Source organism: Dendrobium catenatum, unplaced genomic scaffold, assembly GCF_001605985.2.
Source record: "Dendrobium catenatum unplaced genomic scaffold, ASM160598v2 fragScaff_scaffold_879, whole genome shotgun sequence".
Classification (NCBI taxonomy): Eukaryota; Viridiplantae; Streptophyta; class Magnoliopsida; order Asparagales; family Orchidaceae; genus Dendrobium; species Dendrobium catenatum.
The window spans coordinates 1,157,356-1,174,491 of NW_021319341.1; the positions used below are offsets into that span (position 1 = coordinate 1,157,356).

Consider the following 17,136-nt stretch of genomic DNA (forward strand, 5'->3'; position numbering starts at 1 on the left):
TTCTTGACCTCTAATCAAATCTATTTGGTCATAAATTTTTTGTGTTGCTGTGCACTGCACGTATATACAAGGCCATTATTCATCTTTGCTGCATTCTGATGATTAAAATGAGAATAAAAACATAAACGTACTTCATCTCTTCTTGCTGCTTGAAGATTTCCTATTAATTTGTTTGAAAGAATTTATAAATGAACATTATAACAACAACAACATCAAGTCTGTCCCACTACATGGGATCGGCTACATGAATCCTTTTTCATAATTATTCTGTTAAAAGTCAAATTCTGATTTAAATTTAATAAAGAAAGATCATTTCTAATATTTTCTAACCAAATCTTTTTATGTCTATCTCTACCTATTTTAACATAAGTCAAATCTAATACCTCAACCTTCCTAATCGAGTCATCAAAGGCTTCTGTTTAATATAATCAAATCATTTTCATTGGAGCGATTCAAACCTTTTTGCGCATATGCCCATTTCGTATCATGCCTCTAAAGGTAAAGCTACTCATCCACCTGAGCATCCTCATATGCAACACTTAGTATTATGCTTTTGTTTTAATTGCCAACATTCGGTACCATAAAGCATTGCAAGACATAATTCACTCTTACACTTTATTTGGGATGATTTTTTACTGTTACTTAAATCAACTTCTTAATAAAAACTCAAAAATATATATATATATATTTTAAGAAACAGGAAGAAAATCATTCCAAATGAAGCCTTATTGATACAATTCTCAATAATGATTTTGGTCAATAACTAAGTGAAAAAAACTGCCAAAATTCATAAAATAGTAAAAAATTTGAAGTTCACGCAGCAGGAGTGAATTCAACGTTCTAATTCTCAAATAATTGAAATAGACTAGTTATAAGACTGATGATGATTATCTACATTCCACACAATTATCTAAAAATTGAAGTTCTTCCACATAATCCCCAAACAATTTCTCATTCCCATTTTATTCCGGGATTTACAATAACACGATGAAACAATATCGATATTATGTTACAATCAGTGTAAATCTGCCATCCAAATCTTTATGAATCACGATATATTGGCTGTGGTGTCCACTTGAGATGCACATTGAGCCTTCCAGACTTGGCCTCTTCCAGTTGAATACTCTCTTGGTATTCCCCTTCCATCAAAGCCCTTGTTAGGGTCATAATGCACCTCCCAATGAAATCCTAATAATGGCCAAATGATGTTAGTCAGAAATTTTTGATTTGCAACTTCAATAGTATTCAAAATTCTTATTTCCTTAACACAGAATTATGATAAGTGAATAAATTTCAAGGAACTTGGAAAACTAGAAAATGGCAGCCTGAAGAAATAGCATTCTTAATACAAAACAAACCTTGAGTAACATGATTTCTTGTACTTGAATCTAGAGGCACTCAATTGATCACAAATAATTTCAATCATTTAATATCAATCAATAACTAAATATTTATGGATTCCTATTTATAGGAATATGGTTACAAGACTGCAGGAGGCACACAACCAAAAGTGATGAGCAATTTCAAGAGGAGAAAGACATTTATTTACTCGACAAATATGCAGCGGGACGTAAAGTACATCTGAGCGCGCAAGGTTTATGGCACCTCCAAATCTATAAATAAGAAGTTGGAATTGTACACGCCGTTGCGCGTACCAAGCCTTATATTGATCAACTCTATGTGGTCATTGACAATTTTTTTTTTAAATGACTACTCTAATCTATTGAAGGCAAGGAGACCAGCTAAAAACCTTCAATCGCCTTTAACAGAGCTATGCACTTCCTAATGAAGGCACCATTTAAAGTTTGTTTGGTATACCACAAAGCCATCTTTAATCTTCAAATCTCTATCTTTCTCACTACTGAAGGTAGGGTTGAAGTTGCTAAAAAAAATAGCTTAGAGCTTCTAGAGAGCATCTGCAAAATTCATAGTGGAGAAGCAACAAAAAAATCCAAAAAAATACAAAGAAAGGCATGTTATCATCGTCCCAAGACCAACTTCCAAATATGTTTTCTTGAGTGGTTACATTTGAACAAAGATAACCTTAAAGGAGAAGTTAAAGCCTCCATACATGGAAATGTGTTCAATTGTAAATGTGGAGACTTTATAGCCCTTTGAGCCTTCCATGCTTGACAGCTAATCATCAGAAGTCCTACCTACTATGGATGATCTAAATAATTGAGTTCGTGGCTCTTAGAATTTCAGAATTGCATGGAGAACGGAAATGTATATGCAGAGCAATGAATAAGCAACATAAGGGTGCTCCTGCCTCCTAGTTGCATCTCAATGCACCCCTCTATTTGGTCCACTGGATCTACAAATCATTGGAAATCAAATCTTTTGGTGGCTCAGATCACTGGGAATCAAATTTTCTGATGGTTTCCCGTTAGTTTTATCTTAAAAGGGATCATCTACTTTTGTTTATTCTCATCATTGCAAATATAATTTTATTTAATCAAATCCAGACTAGGAGATTCCTCATGTTTTTAGAATTATATATATATATATATATAAAGAATGTTTGATTATCAATAATAAATAAGATCAATAGACTATGATGTTGTTTGGGACAGTTTTTTTTTTGCTTCTTAAAGCAGCTTTCTAATAAAATTTTTTTAATTTTTATACTAAAAAGCTTCTTTAGGAAGCAGAAAGATGGCCCTTCCAAACAAAAGCCTATATGTTGCATGTATTTTGAAGAACTAAAAAATCAATAAAAAGAATAAAACAGAAAAGAAGCAAATGTTGATTACATAAAAACGAGAAGGCACCAATGGTAACTATAGTTTCCTAAATTCTTCATCAAGAATATTATGTTAAAACTTTACGGCTCATAAATAGAAAACTTAAAAAAGAAAAAAAAAATTATAAATAGAAACTTTTTGCGGTTATGAAAACACACCTTTCCAAAAGTATCGTGGTCATATACCTCCAAAATTAGCATATCATGCAGCCCATCTTCCACTACAAAGTCAAAAGTCTGGTTCCAGGTTGGATTCAAGCTATTATTCACGACCTGCAGATAGTCACTGCTACGTAAATTGACAAACAAAACTTCAAAAAAAGAAAAAAAATCCTGAGACTAGAATAAGTTACCCGGGTTTTGTTTTTAGCGTCTGTTTTCTTCATAGTCAAAACAACAAAAGGATCTGCCTTTCCCAATACATCCATTGCAGGCAAGTCTTCTGCAGATATAACTGTCACAGATAGCACTCCTCTTACAATTACATCCTTTTTTTTGTAACTTGATGTATCAACAACCTCACTTCCATTCGCGCCACTTTTGAGAGCCTTCTCCAAGGAGGTCATAGAGAATTTTTGAGTAGCAAAAGGATTCATCATTTCATTCTCCATTCCATAAGGACAATACAAAAGCTCTAGGTGCACCTATGGTGTGATGGTACAAGAATATCAGATTTCAGGATAAGCAAAGATGACAGTATTAAAAAGATAGCTTGGAAACATAAACAAAGAATTACCCATGGCACATGCAAGTGCACACAGCCTGTGTGATGCAGGACTTGGGCAGTGGATATTAAATTTATGGTTAGAAAAATATTAGAAATGATCTTTCTTTATTAGATGAGAATTTTACTTTTAACATAACACAATGGCGAAAAAGGATTCATGTAGCCGACCCCACGTAGTGGGACAAAGGCTTGATGTTGTTGTTGTCGTTCAGCTTTGGGTTAGGAACTAACTGGATTTGTTAAGCAATGAAGATCATTGGATGCTTTCATTTGCTACTTTTAAGTAAGAAGTTCTGGAGTTGCAGTAATTTCCTCTCATGCCCGTGTTTGCATGGGTTTGAATTTAATTTATATGGAGCTATGGTTTATGTGGACATGAAATTTGGAAATTGTGAAATTATGGCTTCTTTTGCAGCAACTGAATGAGTGCTATGCGTCGGTTTATGATTTGTTATAACTTATAACATCTAGCAAGGTTTGGCTGATGAATTTAACATTTGAAATTAAAATCTGAATGGATTAATATTTTTGGGATTATTTAAACTTGGATTAAGCTGATTTTTATGACAATCTTTACTAGCCTAGGTTATAAGAAGTCCATAAATAGTTGTTCGGAAGCACGTAATTGGAAACTTTGGTTTGAATAAAATTTCTCTTTGTAGTTTCAACTTTATAGGTGCAAGTTGGATGCATGATTCCTTCAAATGCTTCTAAGAAAAGGTATGGATGCATGATTCCTTCAAATGCTTCTAAGAAAAGGTATCTTGTAGTGATTTGATGTTTGATTTTTTTTTTTTTTGCATGGGAAAATGTATCCTATAAGCCTCGAGGCGTTTTGATGCACATACCTCAAATTAAATCATTAAATTAATTAAAAACATGAGATAAAGCAATCGTAAATCATAAACTTCTGAATATAATCTTACATTTATCCCTTCTATTCTATTACCATCATAAACTTTTATGTTTCGAAAGGAAAACAAATAAAAAAGGAAAAACACAATTTGTAATTCAGAAACTAACCTGACCCCTATCTTTCCTATCTCTTTGAATTTCTAAATCTTTTAAAAGCTTCAGCCAAACATCTTTCACTTTTCCAGGTTGAAGGTCCTTTAGCTTGACTATCACACCACCTATATATTCAGATGCCTGGACCCCTTCATCATCGTAAATCTTCACCGTTAACTGCTGAGTAGTTGGATCTTCGACGACAAATTCAAAATGTTCATTCCAAATAGGATTTAAATCATTGTTCTGCAGGTAAGCAAAAAACAATATAAACAAATTATGGGGGAAAGGATATTAACTTGGTACTACCTTAAAAAGCATCATACTTACAATTGTTTTGCTCCTCTTAATTCTGTCACGTAAAGGGCGTATGTACAATTTGGCAAATGGATCAGATTTCCCTATGAGATCTTTGTTTGTCAAATTTTTTGCTTGCACAAGCTTTACTTCCAATGTTCCAACTGGTTTCAATTCTAGATCACTTCACAAAAAGGCAACCATTGTGCAAATGAATAAAATGGAAATTATAGCCATAACATTTAACAAAACAAAATAGAAATGTACCGTCCATATACCTGTAGTCTCCAGGTATTACTGGATATATTTTCCTTACAGGCCAAGTTATTGAATCTTCAATAGAATCACGTATAGTATCCTAAAAATGAACAAACGAAAACATGTAAGGATCACAATTTGCTAATGAAAACAGCGCAGTTAATATGTTAAAGAATCCTTAAACCTCAATGGCATCAGATACTCCAGGGATAGATGTTAATTCACCTCCAATCTTCAAAGTGTAATCCAGCCTTTTCTGTAGAAAAAATACAACTTTGAAAGTGGCTGTTGTATCCAAGTAACAATGCATAAAAATGTAGATCTCATGTACCAAAGTGCAACACCTTCTCCCTCAAAGAATACGACACGGCTCCAAAGCAGGGTAAAACATCCACCAAAGGCTTAAATATCAAGCGAAACACCCCAGTAAATGCAACGTTTTTCACCTGAATGAGAGAATTCAAAATGTTTGTTGGTATCAATAATATAGAAAACATAATTTGTCCAAAAATCAGTAGTTGCGAAGCAGAAGTATGTTGCAGGAGCCTCAGCATGTTTAAGATCCAATAAAATGACATTTAGCAATCTCAAGTTTTACAAAAAGATTCTACTAAATACAATAATTATCCAAGGCCTGGACAGCAATCCAACAAATAAAGTAAAGAAAAGGGTGGGGCAATGAGTGAATCAGGAGAATGGATACTGGGAAAATGGTGTTGGTCAAAATCAAACGAAATCAAACGAAACACTTTAAGTTGGAAGCAAAGATGATGGACAGGATGATTTGATTGGGCGGGAATTAAGAAGTTTTCTAATCAAGAGCTATTTAGGAATGTTCTTAATCAAAGGAGAATTGTTTAGGAATATTTTAATTACAATTGGTAGTGAATTATTTAGTGAAAGAGATTTAATTATTATAAAAGTTTCAAATAAAAGTACAAATTTTGTTTTCTATCCTGAAATAGTAAATTTCACAAATAGGTTCAAAAAATTATCGCATTAATTATCAGTTAAATAAATTTTATATTAGCGATTAATGTTGAGTTTATTCTTTGCAATTAATTAAAAATGTTAAACTAAAGTTATGTTAATTATTATACTAATTATATCATGAATAGTCGATCTAAGGGGTTAGTAAATTAAGCCCACTAATTTAGTATTTATATTAGCCAATTAAGCTACTGTAGCACAACACTAACTGAGTACAATAACTATTATAATAATCCTATACTATCCACTAGTATAGGCATGCAACCTTGGATGGGAAATCTGGCGGCTGGGAAGTATGTGAGCTGTAATATAAAAGCATTATCGTGACTGTATTCCCCATTTGATTTCCTGAGCCGAAATTTCTGTTTTCTGCTTGCGGGTCCTGTGGAGCGGATGCAAGAATAGGTTGGGGGCAGGGAATTTGGCTGCTGTAGGAGGAAATATTTGGAGTAAATTGCAGAGAAGTAATAAGGAGAGGAATAAGAGGAGAATGAGGAAAAAGTTTGAGGGAATAAATGTAAGCACTTATATTATTAACTTATGTTGTGTTGTGAACATTTAAATATTGATAGTGCTGCTAAGGTAACTTATACCACAATCGCACTGTTAGGATAATTTTATTGGGTATATGAAGAAAGGAGAATCTGGTTGCGAGATAAGTTGTTAAAGGGGATGAAATGATTGTATTAAATTTCTTGGAAAATGAATTATAGAAATTATATGAGAGGAGAGGTTGATTGTGTAGGTACTTTACAAGCGAAAAAGGCTACGAAGTGCTGAATTTGAGAAGGCAACTAGGAAAGGGAGTAAGAAATGCAATTTAATTTAATCAAATAAATGTGATTATTTTTCGACTTGTATAGCTGCATGCCATCAAAACTGAAGGGTAAAAAGACAGTAAAGTAACTTTTATCTATTATGCATTACAATCAAACAGTTAGGTATGAACGACCTCATGCAAATTTTTAAGCTTATCATGTAGTACTATAGGATTAGATAAATGTTTTTCTAATTAACAATGTTTTGAAAAGAAAAGCATGTTGTTATCTATTGTGTACATATTGTTTTTATGCAACAGTAGAGTCAATAGAACATTTATATGGAAGCATGAAGCCAAGCAACACATACTCATCATTCATACTAGTCATTTCTTAAGACAAAATGGCTAGGGAGTCTACTTTGCTATTCAGAGCCTAGAAGACCCGGATTAAAATTATATTTAGAATTTTCTTCCTAACCTCGAGAACCTGCTTATGATAATGAGCCAATTCAAGTTTCTAAACTTGTAGATGTAAAACCCGAAAAGTAACGATCTTCAGCGTCGCATGCATTTCGATGCGCCGTTACAAGATTAAGTAAAATTTCAAAGTCGTCAGAATTCGACGCATTAAATTTTATAAAATAGTACGCAAAATTCTGAGCGAATCGGTATAAAGAACCCATATAGAATTTCGCGTGTTTTGGAAGTTAAAATTCGTATAAGTTTTTATATGACAAGATTGCCCTTGATGTCATTTAAGTGGAGATAACTTAAGTGAGGGCATTTTAGACTTTGTGCAATTAGGGAGAGACATTCACTCTTATTAGGGGACTGAAATATTTCAGTCCCCATTCCTCTCGTGCGGCCCGAACCGAATGGAAGAGGGAGAGAAGAGGCGAGGGGAGGAGCGGCGATGGCGGTCTTAGGGGCGGTTTCCGACGGCGATTTGTGAAAAAGATTGAAGGCAAATCGTAGGAAAGGTAAGGTGAGTTCTTATAAACTTTTTCTCGTGATTTTCCTTAAGGTTTTCTCAAGAAAGAAACCTAGGGTTTTATGAAAACTCAAAATCTCTCTGTAAGATAAAGATAGGGAAGGCTTAGAGGATGTTTCTAAACACAAAAATGAGATGATTTCTTGAAAGATATAGATTTTAAAAATTAGGTTTTCTCCGATTTTTATATTCTTTCAAAATGGTTTTGTAGTAAAGTTTTCTAATGACGTTATAAAGCTTTTTTTGTGAAGTTAGTTAAATTTTATGAAGAAATTTTCATGTTCTAAGATTAGGACTTTCCAAAACCATGAAAACTTTTAAGTGTATTGGTTCCTAATGGACTAAATAAGGTTTTTAAAAAGCAAAAATTAGAACTTTAGCATAAAATGTTATTTTTCCAACTTTTAATTAGGTAAATCTGAAAATTTATTGTATGTTAATTTATGTTAAGTGTAAGAGAGGATTTTTATGCATGTGGTAAGAAAAGGAATTGAAGAAGGTTTCCAAAAAAAATTAGATTTATGATTAAGTCCCAATTTAGAGGAAATAAAAATGGTATTTATCATGAATTGGGAAAAGGGTTAATTAGAAAGTCTAAACATAGTATATGGATGAATTTCTTATTCATAAATTAGGATTTTTATAAGTTTATGAGAGAACAAATAGTATTTACACGTTATGTTAGGTATCTTGTAGATATCGATCACGTAAAGGGAATGGTTCGTTAATACTTTTGGCGAATCACCGTTGTGAGATAGTTAAAATGAAATTCTTTTAAATTTAGAAAATTCTCTAAATACAAACATGTAGAAATGATATTTCTTTTTATGCTACTTGTAATTTCATTTATGACTAGCATGATTTTACATAAATGCTCATGATCACATGACACAAAAACAAATTTTTTATGTATTGATAGTAGAAATTGGTAAAGCTCATATTTCATTATTTACAAGTATTACATATGTCATATGCTTTCTTCTACATGCAACATATATATGAGCATCTCTCTTTTTTCATGTAAGTAGTAAACATGTAACTCCATATGAGAACATATACATGAATGTCATTCTAAAAGCTCTTTTAGGAATAAATAAGGAATGATTGCATGTGCATGTTAGATGCGGAAGTATCAATGGTAAAGGGGCTTTTTTGAGCTAATGGTAAAGAAGCTTTTATGAGCCAAATGGTAAAATGGTTCATTATAACCAAATGATAAATGTTGTCAAATAATTATGTACCTAATCAATATAAATGATACTTTCGATACGGGTGATTAATATTATATTATTATGATATCATATATTTATATTATATGCATTTGAGGCACCAAATGAGTCATTAATGCTTAAGGAGAAAGGATTGCAAGTTTATGCAAAGAAAGAGAACTTAAAGATTGACTTAGAGGCATGTTCACTTTAGATAATATGTTATGACATGTTGAATATTTATTTATTGAGAAGTATATGCATGTTGTAGTTCTTTTCTTACCTCTAAATTTAATTTAATGTCATTTTACCTACTGAGTTATGACTCACCCTTTTTATGGGACACTTTTTAGGAGAACCCAATAAAAAATAATGGCGGATACCATTTACGTACCATCGTAGGGAGACGACGGACGATAAATTCTTTCTTTTTGATTTATGATATTTTGAGTTAGAATGACTCGGGATAAATTGTAAGGAAATATTTCTGGATATCTTTTTATGTTTTGAACATCTATGTTTTAATGTTGATATTTTGAATGATAGATGAATAAAAAGAAAGAAAATTTTTACTTGCTTTTTAAATAGTATTTTTTTCTTTATGCATTGAAGATGTTTTGATATTGTAATGTGAATGTTTTTAATTTCTACTATCCGATCTCCGTTCCCGCCTCGCCTATGCCCGGTAAGCTCGCATTGGCGAGGTAGGAACGGAGGTCGGACAGAAGAAATTAAAACCTTTACATTATAATATCAAAACATCTCCAATGCATAAAGAAAGAGCCACTATATAAAAAGTCAAGTGAAAATTTTCTTTTCTTTCTTTCTATTCATCCATCATTCAACATATCAACATTAAAATATTGATGTTCAAAACATAAAAGATATCAAAAAATCTTTCCTTACAATTCATCATGAGTCCTATCTCAAAATATCAAAAAAGAAAAAGAAAAAACTGTCGTCTGTCGTCTCTCTACGATGGTACGTAAAGGTAGATTTATTCGCTATTATCTTTTATCGGGTTCTCCTAAAAAGTGTGTTATAAGTAGGGTGAGTCACAACTCAGTAGATAAAAGAACATTCAATTAAATTTAATAACAAGAAAATAAGTACAACATGCATCAACTTCTCAATAAATAAACATTCAACACGTCATAACATAGCATCTAACATAAACATGCCTCTAAGTCAACCTTCAAGTTCTCTTTCTTTGCATAAACTTGTATTCCTTTCTCTTTAAGCAATTATGATTCAATTGGTACCTCAAATCCATATAATATAAAGATATGATATCATAATAATATAATATTAATCACCCGTCTCGGAAGTATCATTTGTACTGATCAGGTACATAATTATTTGGTCATATTTACCATTTGGTTCTAACGAACACTTTACCATTAGCTCAAAAGAGTCCCTTTATATTGATACTTCCGCATCAAACATGCACATGCAATCATTCTTTATTTATTCATAAAATAGGCTTTAGCATGACATTTATGCATATGGTCTCATACGATACTACATGTTTGCTACTTACATGAGAAAAGAGTGATACTCATATGTATGTTGCATGTAGAAGAAGGCATATGTAATACTTGTAAATAAAGAAAGATGAGCTTTATCATTTTTTACTATCAATATATAAAAAATTTGCTTTTATATTATATAATCATGAGCATTTATGTAAAAATATGCTAGTCGTAAATGAAATTACAAATAACATAAAAATAAATATCATTTCTACATGTTTGTATTTAAAAAACTTTCTAAATTTAAAAGAATTTTATTTTACATACCTCACCGCAGTGTGATTCGTCAAATGTCTTTACAACCTTCCCTTTACGCAATCAATATCTACAAGAGATATACATAAAGTGTAAACATTACTTGTTCTCTCTTAAACTCCTAAAACCCCTAATTTATGAATAAGGAACTCATCAATACACTATGCTTAGACTTTCTAATTAACTCTTTTCTCAATTCATGATAAATACCATTTTTATTTCCTCTAAATTGAGACTTAATCATAAATCTAGCATTTTGGAAACCTCATTCAATTCATTTGTTTATAATATGCATAAAGAACCTCTCTTATACTTAAATATTAAATAAAATGCAATAAATTTTTGGATTTACCTAATTTAAAAATTAGAAAAATAACATTTTGTACTAAAGCTCTAATTTTTGCTTTTAAAAACCTTCCGAAGGTTATTAGGAACCAATACACTTAAAAATTTTCATGATTTTGGAAAGCCCTAAATCTTGGAGTATGAAAATCTCTTCTTAAAATTTAACTAACTACGCATAAAAGCTCTATAATGTCATCAGGAAACTTTCCTACAAAGACATTTTGAAAGAATACAAAAATCGGAGAAATTTCTAATTTTTAAAATCTATATTTTTTAAGAAATCATCTCATTTTTGTGTTTAGAAACACCCTCTAAGCCTTCCCTATCCTTATCTTAAAGAGATTTTGAGTTTTCATAAAATCATAGATTTATTTATTAAGAAAACCTTAAGGAAAATCATGAAAAAAAGTCTATAAGAGCTCACCTTACTCTTCCCTATGATTTTCCTTTAATCTTCTTCACAAATCGCCATCGGAAACCGCCCCTAAGACCGCCGTTTGCCGCTCTCGTAGCCTCCTTCCCATGCTTCCTTCCGCTCGGTTCGGGCCGCACGAAAGAAATGGGGACCGAAATATTTCGGTCCCCTAATAAGAGTGCAGGCATTGGGGTTTAATGTAAAAGGTCTTAAATGCCCTTACTTAAGTTACCTCCACTTAAATGACATCAAAGGCAAACTTGTCATATAAAACTTCCACGAATTTTAACTTCCAAAATACGTGAAATCCAATATGGGTTTTTTATACCGATTCGCTCAGAATTTTGCGTAATATTTTATGGAATTTATTGCGTCGAATTACGACGACTTTGAAATTTTGACTAATTTTGTTGCGGGGCATCGAAATGCGTGTGACACTGAAGATCGTTATTTTTCAGGTTTTACATATATGATCGACAACTATCCTTAATCAAAAGTTTTCTCTCGTGATCGAGAGGAGTAATTAACTATAGGGGCTTGCGCCTATAAGAAACCAGAATTCAGATCATAAAGTCCTCGCAAAATGAGAGCGAAATCTCTGGGTAGTGTCTTATCTACAAACCAATCTGCCTTCCCAAAATTTACCCTGGAACTTAATTCCATTAAAACTCCCCTGAAGAAAAGCAAGCAGGCGAAGGCCTGGGCCGAATTTTCAGAGCCCACAGTTAGGATACGTAATGAGCATATACGAGATAAGGTTGGAGTAGCTCCAGTGGAAGAAAAGATTAGAGAGAGTCACCTTAGATGGTTTAGTCACATTAAATAGGGTTGCAGGTGAACCGAGCGATCGACAAGCTATTCGAGACTCGGCTCGATAAGAGCTCGTTCGTGATCGTTTAATTAGTTAGTTGAACAAGCTTGAACACTTTTGTAAATACTCGATGGGTTAATAAACAAACATGAACAACAATGCGTTTGGCTGGATTAGGTTCGTGAATATGATCGTTTAAAGCTCGTAAACATACTTGGTATGAAGCTTCGTGAACAAAGAACTCGATTAATTCTTATTATTTATTATTATAATATATATTTAATAAATAAGTTATTATTATATATTAATTTTTATTAATAGATTAATTCTCATTAATAATATTACTTATCATTTATTTACTAATAACAATTATTTAATTAATGATTAATAACTATTTAAGTTTTTTTTATTTGAGCCTACTGCTCGCTCAAAGTCACATTAAAAATAAAATTATTAAATTTTTTAAAAAGTCCCGCTCAGTCAATTGTCCGCCGCCCGCCCTCTCTCTCTATATATTTAGCATTTTTTAACTCCCGCCTGCCTTTCTCTCTCCTCTGTGGCATCAAAAAATTTTATAAAAAAAATTGTAGGCTCTTTAGTCCCACACCGCCTGGAATTCAACAAGTATGCTATATAAAAACAAAGTTATTTCATGCCTTGCTGAAAGGCGAGAGCGAGGAGGGTTGTATGGGCGGAATGCTTAACGAGCTCGATAAGTTGGTTTAACGAGCTGCTCAATAAGCCTGAAATTAAACGAGCTCAAACTTGAATTTTTTAAATGAACTCGAGGTCGAACAGGTGTCTGAGAAGCTCGACGAGCTTCGAGCCGAGCTTGAGCTCATTTTTGACAAACGAGCATGAACTTGAACAGGCCAAAGCTCAGCTATGCTCGGTTTGTTTGCAGTCCTAACATTAAACGAAGGCCTTCCGATGACCCGGTTCGGAAAGTTGAGTTATTAGATTTGACTTATGTTAAGAAAGGTAGAGGTAGACCTAAAAAGACTTGGTTAGAAAATATTAGAAATGATCTTTCTTTATTAGATTTAAATGAGAATTAGACTTTTAACAACACATACTGGCGAAAAAGGATTCATGTAGTTGACCTTGGGACAAAGGCTTGATGATGTTGTTGTTGTATTCAAGGCTTAGTCAAGCAAAATGAATATCTCATTATGCCCCGTCGGGCGTTACAAAGATGAGGTCAATACCAGCTCAAGCCTTTGGGAAGTTTGACAGATGATGTTCCATCAAAATACATCTTATATTCATAGTCTTTCATTTTCATGAATGATGAGAATTTGCTCATCAGGTAGATCATCACTGAGGTGCAAATCTACAGTAATGGGATGTGCAACAAGAAAATTTACATAGTTTCCTTTACATCATTTTATAGGAAATATAAGTGATCTCGAAATATAAAAGTATTATTACCCATTTGGCTAAACGTCCGATCAATATTGGCATTATCATCTAAGAAGTTTAAATAATTGATCTTTGAATCAAAGTGATTTTATAAGATAACATATAATGATAGTTTTTGAGCGGCAAAGATTAGCACCATACAATGCTTCTCAATTGTAGAATATTACATTTATGCTCCTATTGCTCTTTGACTAATGCAATAGAGAGAATTCTCCTAGCCTTCTTCATTATGTTGTAACAATGCTTCGAGTGATTCTTCCAATGCTACTATATACAAAATAAGATGCTTCCTAAAAATTGGCACTACAAGAATAGGTGAGCTCAATAGATATCTCTTGATAACGTCAGATGTTTTTTTGGCATTCATCATCCTATTAAAAACGAAAATATTTCTTCAACATATTCACAAATGATTGACATATGCCTGACTGATTTGATATAAATGTTCTAATGAACGCAAGATATTCTCATAAAGAATAAAGTTGGCGAAGACTTTTCGGCGGCTTTGATGATTACTTTAACTTTATTGGGGTCAATTTATATTCCTTCGTGACGTACAATGTACTCCCAAAAACCTCTATGATGAGACCATGGAAGTGCATTTGAGAGAATTTTGCGGTCAAACTTTTTGATTCTTTCAAATACAACAATCCTAAGATCATTGATGTGATCTTTGCTCTTAACAACACAATTATTGATATAACACTCTTCTAATGGATCAAGTCCATCAAGCACAAATTCTCATCCAGATGTTGTTGTGACGAGATCAAGCACATAATATATTAACCATAGAAGTAAATAACGTCATCATCAAGTCCATCAAGCATAAAATGTTGGACCGATGACAACCTCAATCAGCTCAACAAGCTCTTGCAGCTGAGCTAGAGGGCCATGCATTTACTGTCCACACTCTATAATTGAACAAAATTCATATTTTTATTCGATGCTTTTCTAAAATTTTATAAATATTGTACATATTGAAATGAAATATATTCAATCAATTCCCTTTAATTTTTATTTCCCCTTGGGTTTTATTAGAGTAGTTTCTAGTATAAGCAACTATGGCTAGTTTATGAAAGGAGACCTGGAAGACACTTCTTCCACTGAGCTAAACTCTAGACTTCCTGCCAAACTAACATCTAAATTTGGTACCTGAACGCAGTTCCATAACACTTCTATGAACTTGCTCAAAAACATGTAGGTCATTAATGTATGCAATCAGTTAATTGCATCACAACACATGTAGTTCGACTTGTTGAGATGAGTAAAATATATATTATGTTGAAACCTTCATAAATAAAATTCATTTAAGAAATCAGCCATTGTCAGGTACCTTTGAGCATGTGCCCTATCCTTTCACAAGGGCGCCTAACTCTGGAAAGTAATAAGGAACTTGATTATCAAGAAAATCATCACAAAGACGTAACAGCATTTATAAAATATGATTGATTAGAACTCTAAATTATGAATGGTATTGAAAATTTTCAAATCAAGCAATTGCATTTTCAGATATAATAAAAGCAATACGAACATAAAGTCCTTCAAGTAACTTTTAACTGTTGCAAGCATATATTTTCCATGCAAGGTTCTCAAGAATTCCATATTCACAAGTTTGAAGCTTAAGAAAAGGAAGGAAAGAATAATATGATAATTCATAGTAAATAAAAGCCACGAAGATATTTCATTCTACAAAAAATGATGGGTGAGTAAAACTTCCCAAAGCTGGTACTGGTACAAGTAATATCTAACATCACCTGTATGGGAAGTGAAACACCTACTGCAGTCTGAATATCAAGGACAATGTTTGGGTTGCCATCCCACTGCATCTCAAGCTCCATAGTTACACCAGAATCATCATCTTCAATAATAGAAACTCCTAATATACACGAGATCATTTTACAAGTCTTTCAGTAAGACGTTTAAATTAACTGAGAATGCAATATTTATTATACCAAAAGGAATTGCTCAGCTCTCACTGAAAATGATTGCAAATAAAACTATGCTACTCTTCTTATTACTTAACTAGGACTTATTCCTGGATGTAGGCAGCAACTAAAAAAAGATAACATATACAAGTTTTTCATACATTATATCAAGCTCTGGGAGGGGAAATAATTCCAGGCATGCATGTATTTTTTTTTTTTTTAGTGAATTACATTTGTGCTAGGTTCCATGTGACTGACTGTCTTATACTTACTATATTTGCACCTGCATGCATTCTCGGTTTCAAGGGTAAGGTGCTTAAGGAATATAAGGTCTGAAGATCATTGATAATAGTTGGGTTTTATTTGTCTTATTCTTAAACTTGACACATATACAAGTTTTGATGTTTACTTAGAAAATATCATGATTTTGTGAAATTATATTATTTTAATTTATAAACAGTGCAATTGTTGCAAATAAAAACTTACATTTGATTATCCAATGCTTACTATTTTGCAATGAATTCAGTGGCTTCGTGTGCATGTGATTGGAGCTATGATCAACTCTAATGATTATAATTTTCAAGAAGGCCAATGCTATGAAATAAATGATTGAAATGCATATTAGATGATTGAATGATGTTCTCCCCATTTGCCATACATCAACTTAGCATGCAAGGGTGTCAATATTTGACCGAACCTGAAATCCGACTTGGATCCGACCCGAAAAATTTCGGGTTATGGTCAACCAATCTGGCAAATGGGTCGGGTTCGGGTTCAATGTCTTGACTCGTTTTCAAAATCGGGTCAGGTTTTTTGTTGACCCGAAAATCTAAAGTTGACCCAAACTAACCTGGATCCCCCCGCAACCCACATCCAGCATTCGCATGCATCCCGCGCACACACCCGTCACGCCTGCAACCTACATCCCACACCCACCCACCACACATGACCCCTACGGCCTACATCTCTCGCCCCCAACCCCCTGCGCTCGACCCCAAGGCTAGATCTTTACCCTGAGCTCGCCTGCAACATGCGCTTGACCCCACGTGCTCGCAGCCAACGCTCGACCCCACGTGCTTGCAGCTAATGCTCACCTGCGTCTTCTCACCTAAGTCCTCCCCGCATCCCATACCCGACCCTGCTTTCCGCAACCTTCACTCACACGCTCTGCATAGGGCTGTCAAAATATGGTTTTGGGTCAGGTTTGGGTCGAACCCGAATCTGACCCGGCACTTTTAAACCCAACCCGTTTTTGCAAACGAGTTGATTTTTCGGACCCGAACCGGACCCGCTTTAGGTATGTTTTACTAAAATATTTTTATTTAATTCGATTTATTTAAACCTAAATTGAATTAAGGTAAAATTTATTTACAATCAATTTAAAATAAACCAAAGCCTAATTCAGTTTGGGAAACATGGTTTATAATTTTTTGGAAACAATATTTACTT

At 33.2% G+C, this 17,136-nt stretch overlaps 1 protein-coding gene across 1 annotated transcript in view; it reads right to left on the reverse strand.

Moving 5' to 3' along the window:
- Nucleotides 1-827: 827 nt before the first annotated feature.
- LOC110106834 (synaptotagmin-5) overlaps nt 828-17,136 on the reverse strand; it is a 35,532-nt gene continuing 19,223 nt past the window's right edge. The window contains exons 5-13 of the mRNA XM_020836875.2: nt 15,517-15,638; nt 5,378-5,479; nt 5,218-5,289; nt 5,054-5,133; nt 4,809-4,959; nt 4,494-4,724; nt 3,097-3,387; nt 2,903-3,016; nt 828-1,188 (exon numbers count right to left, since the gene is read on the reverse strand). Coding sequence (XP_020692534.1) covers nt 1,042-1,188; nt 2,903-3,016; nt 3,097-3,387; nt 4,494-4,724; nt 4,809-4,959; nt 5,054-5,133; nt 5,218-5,289; nt 5,378-5,479; nt 15,517-15,638 — 1,310 coding nt within the window. The 3' untranslated portion in view covers nt 828-1,041. The remainder of the gene's footprint in view (nt 1,189-2,902; nt 3,017-3,096; nt 3,388-4,493; nt 4,725-4,808; nt 4,960-5,053; nt 5,134-5,217; nt 5,290-5,377; nt 5,480-15,516; nt 15,639-17,136) is intronic.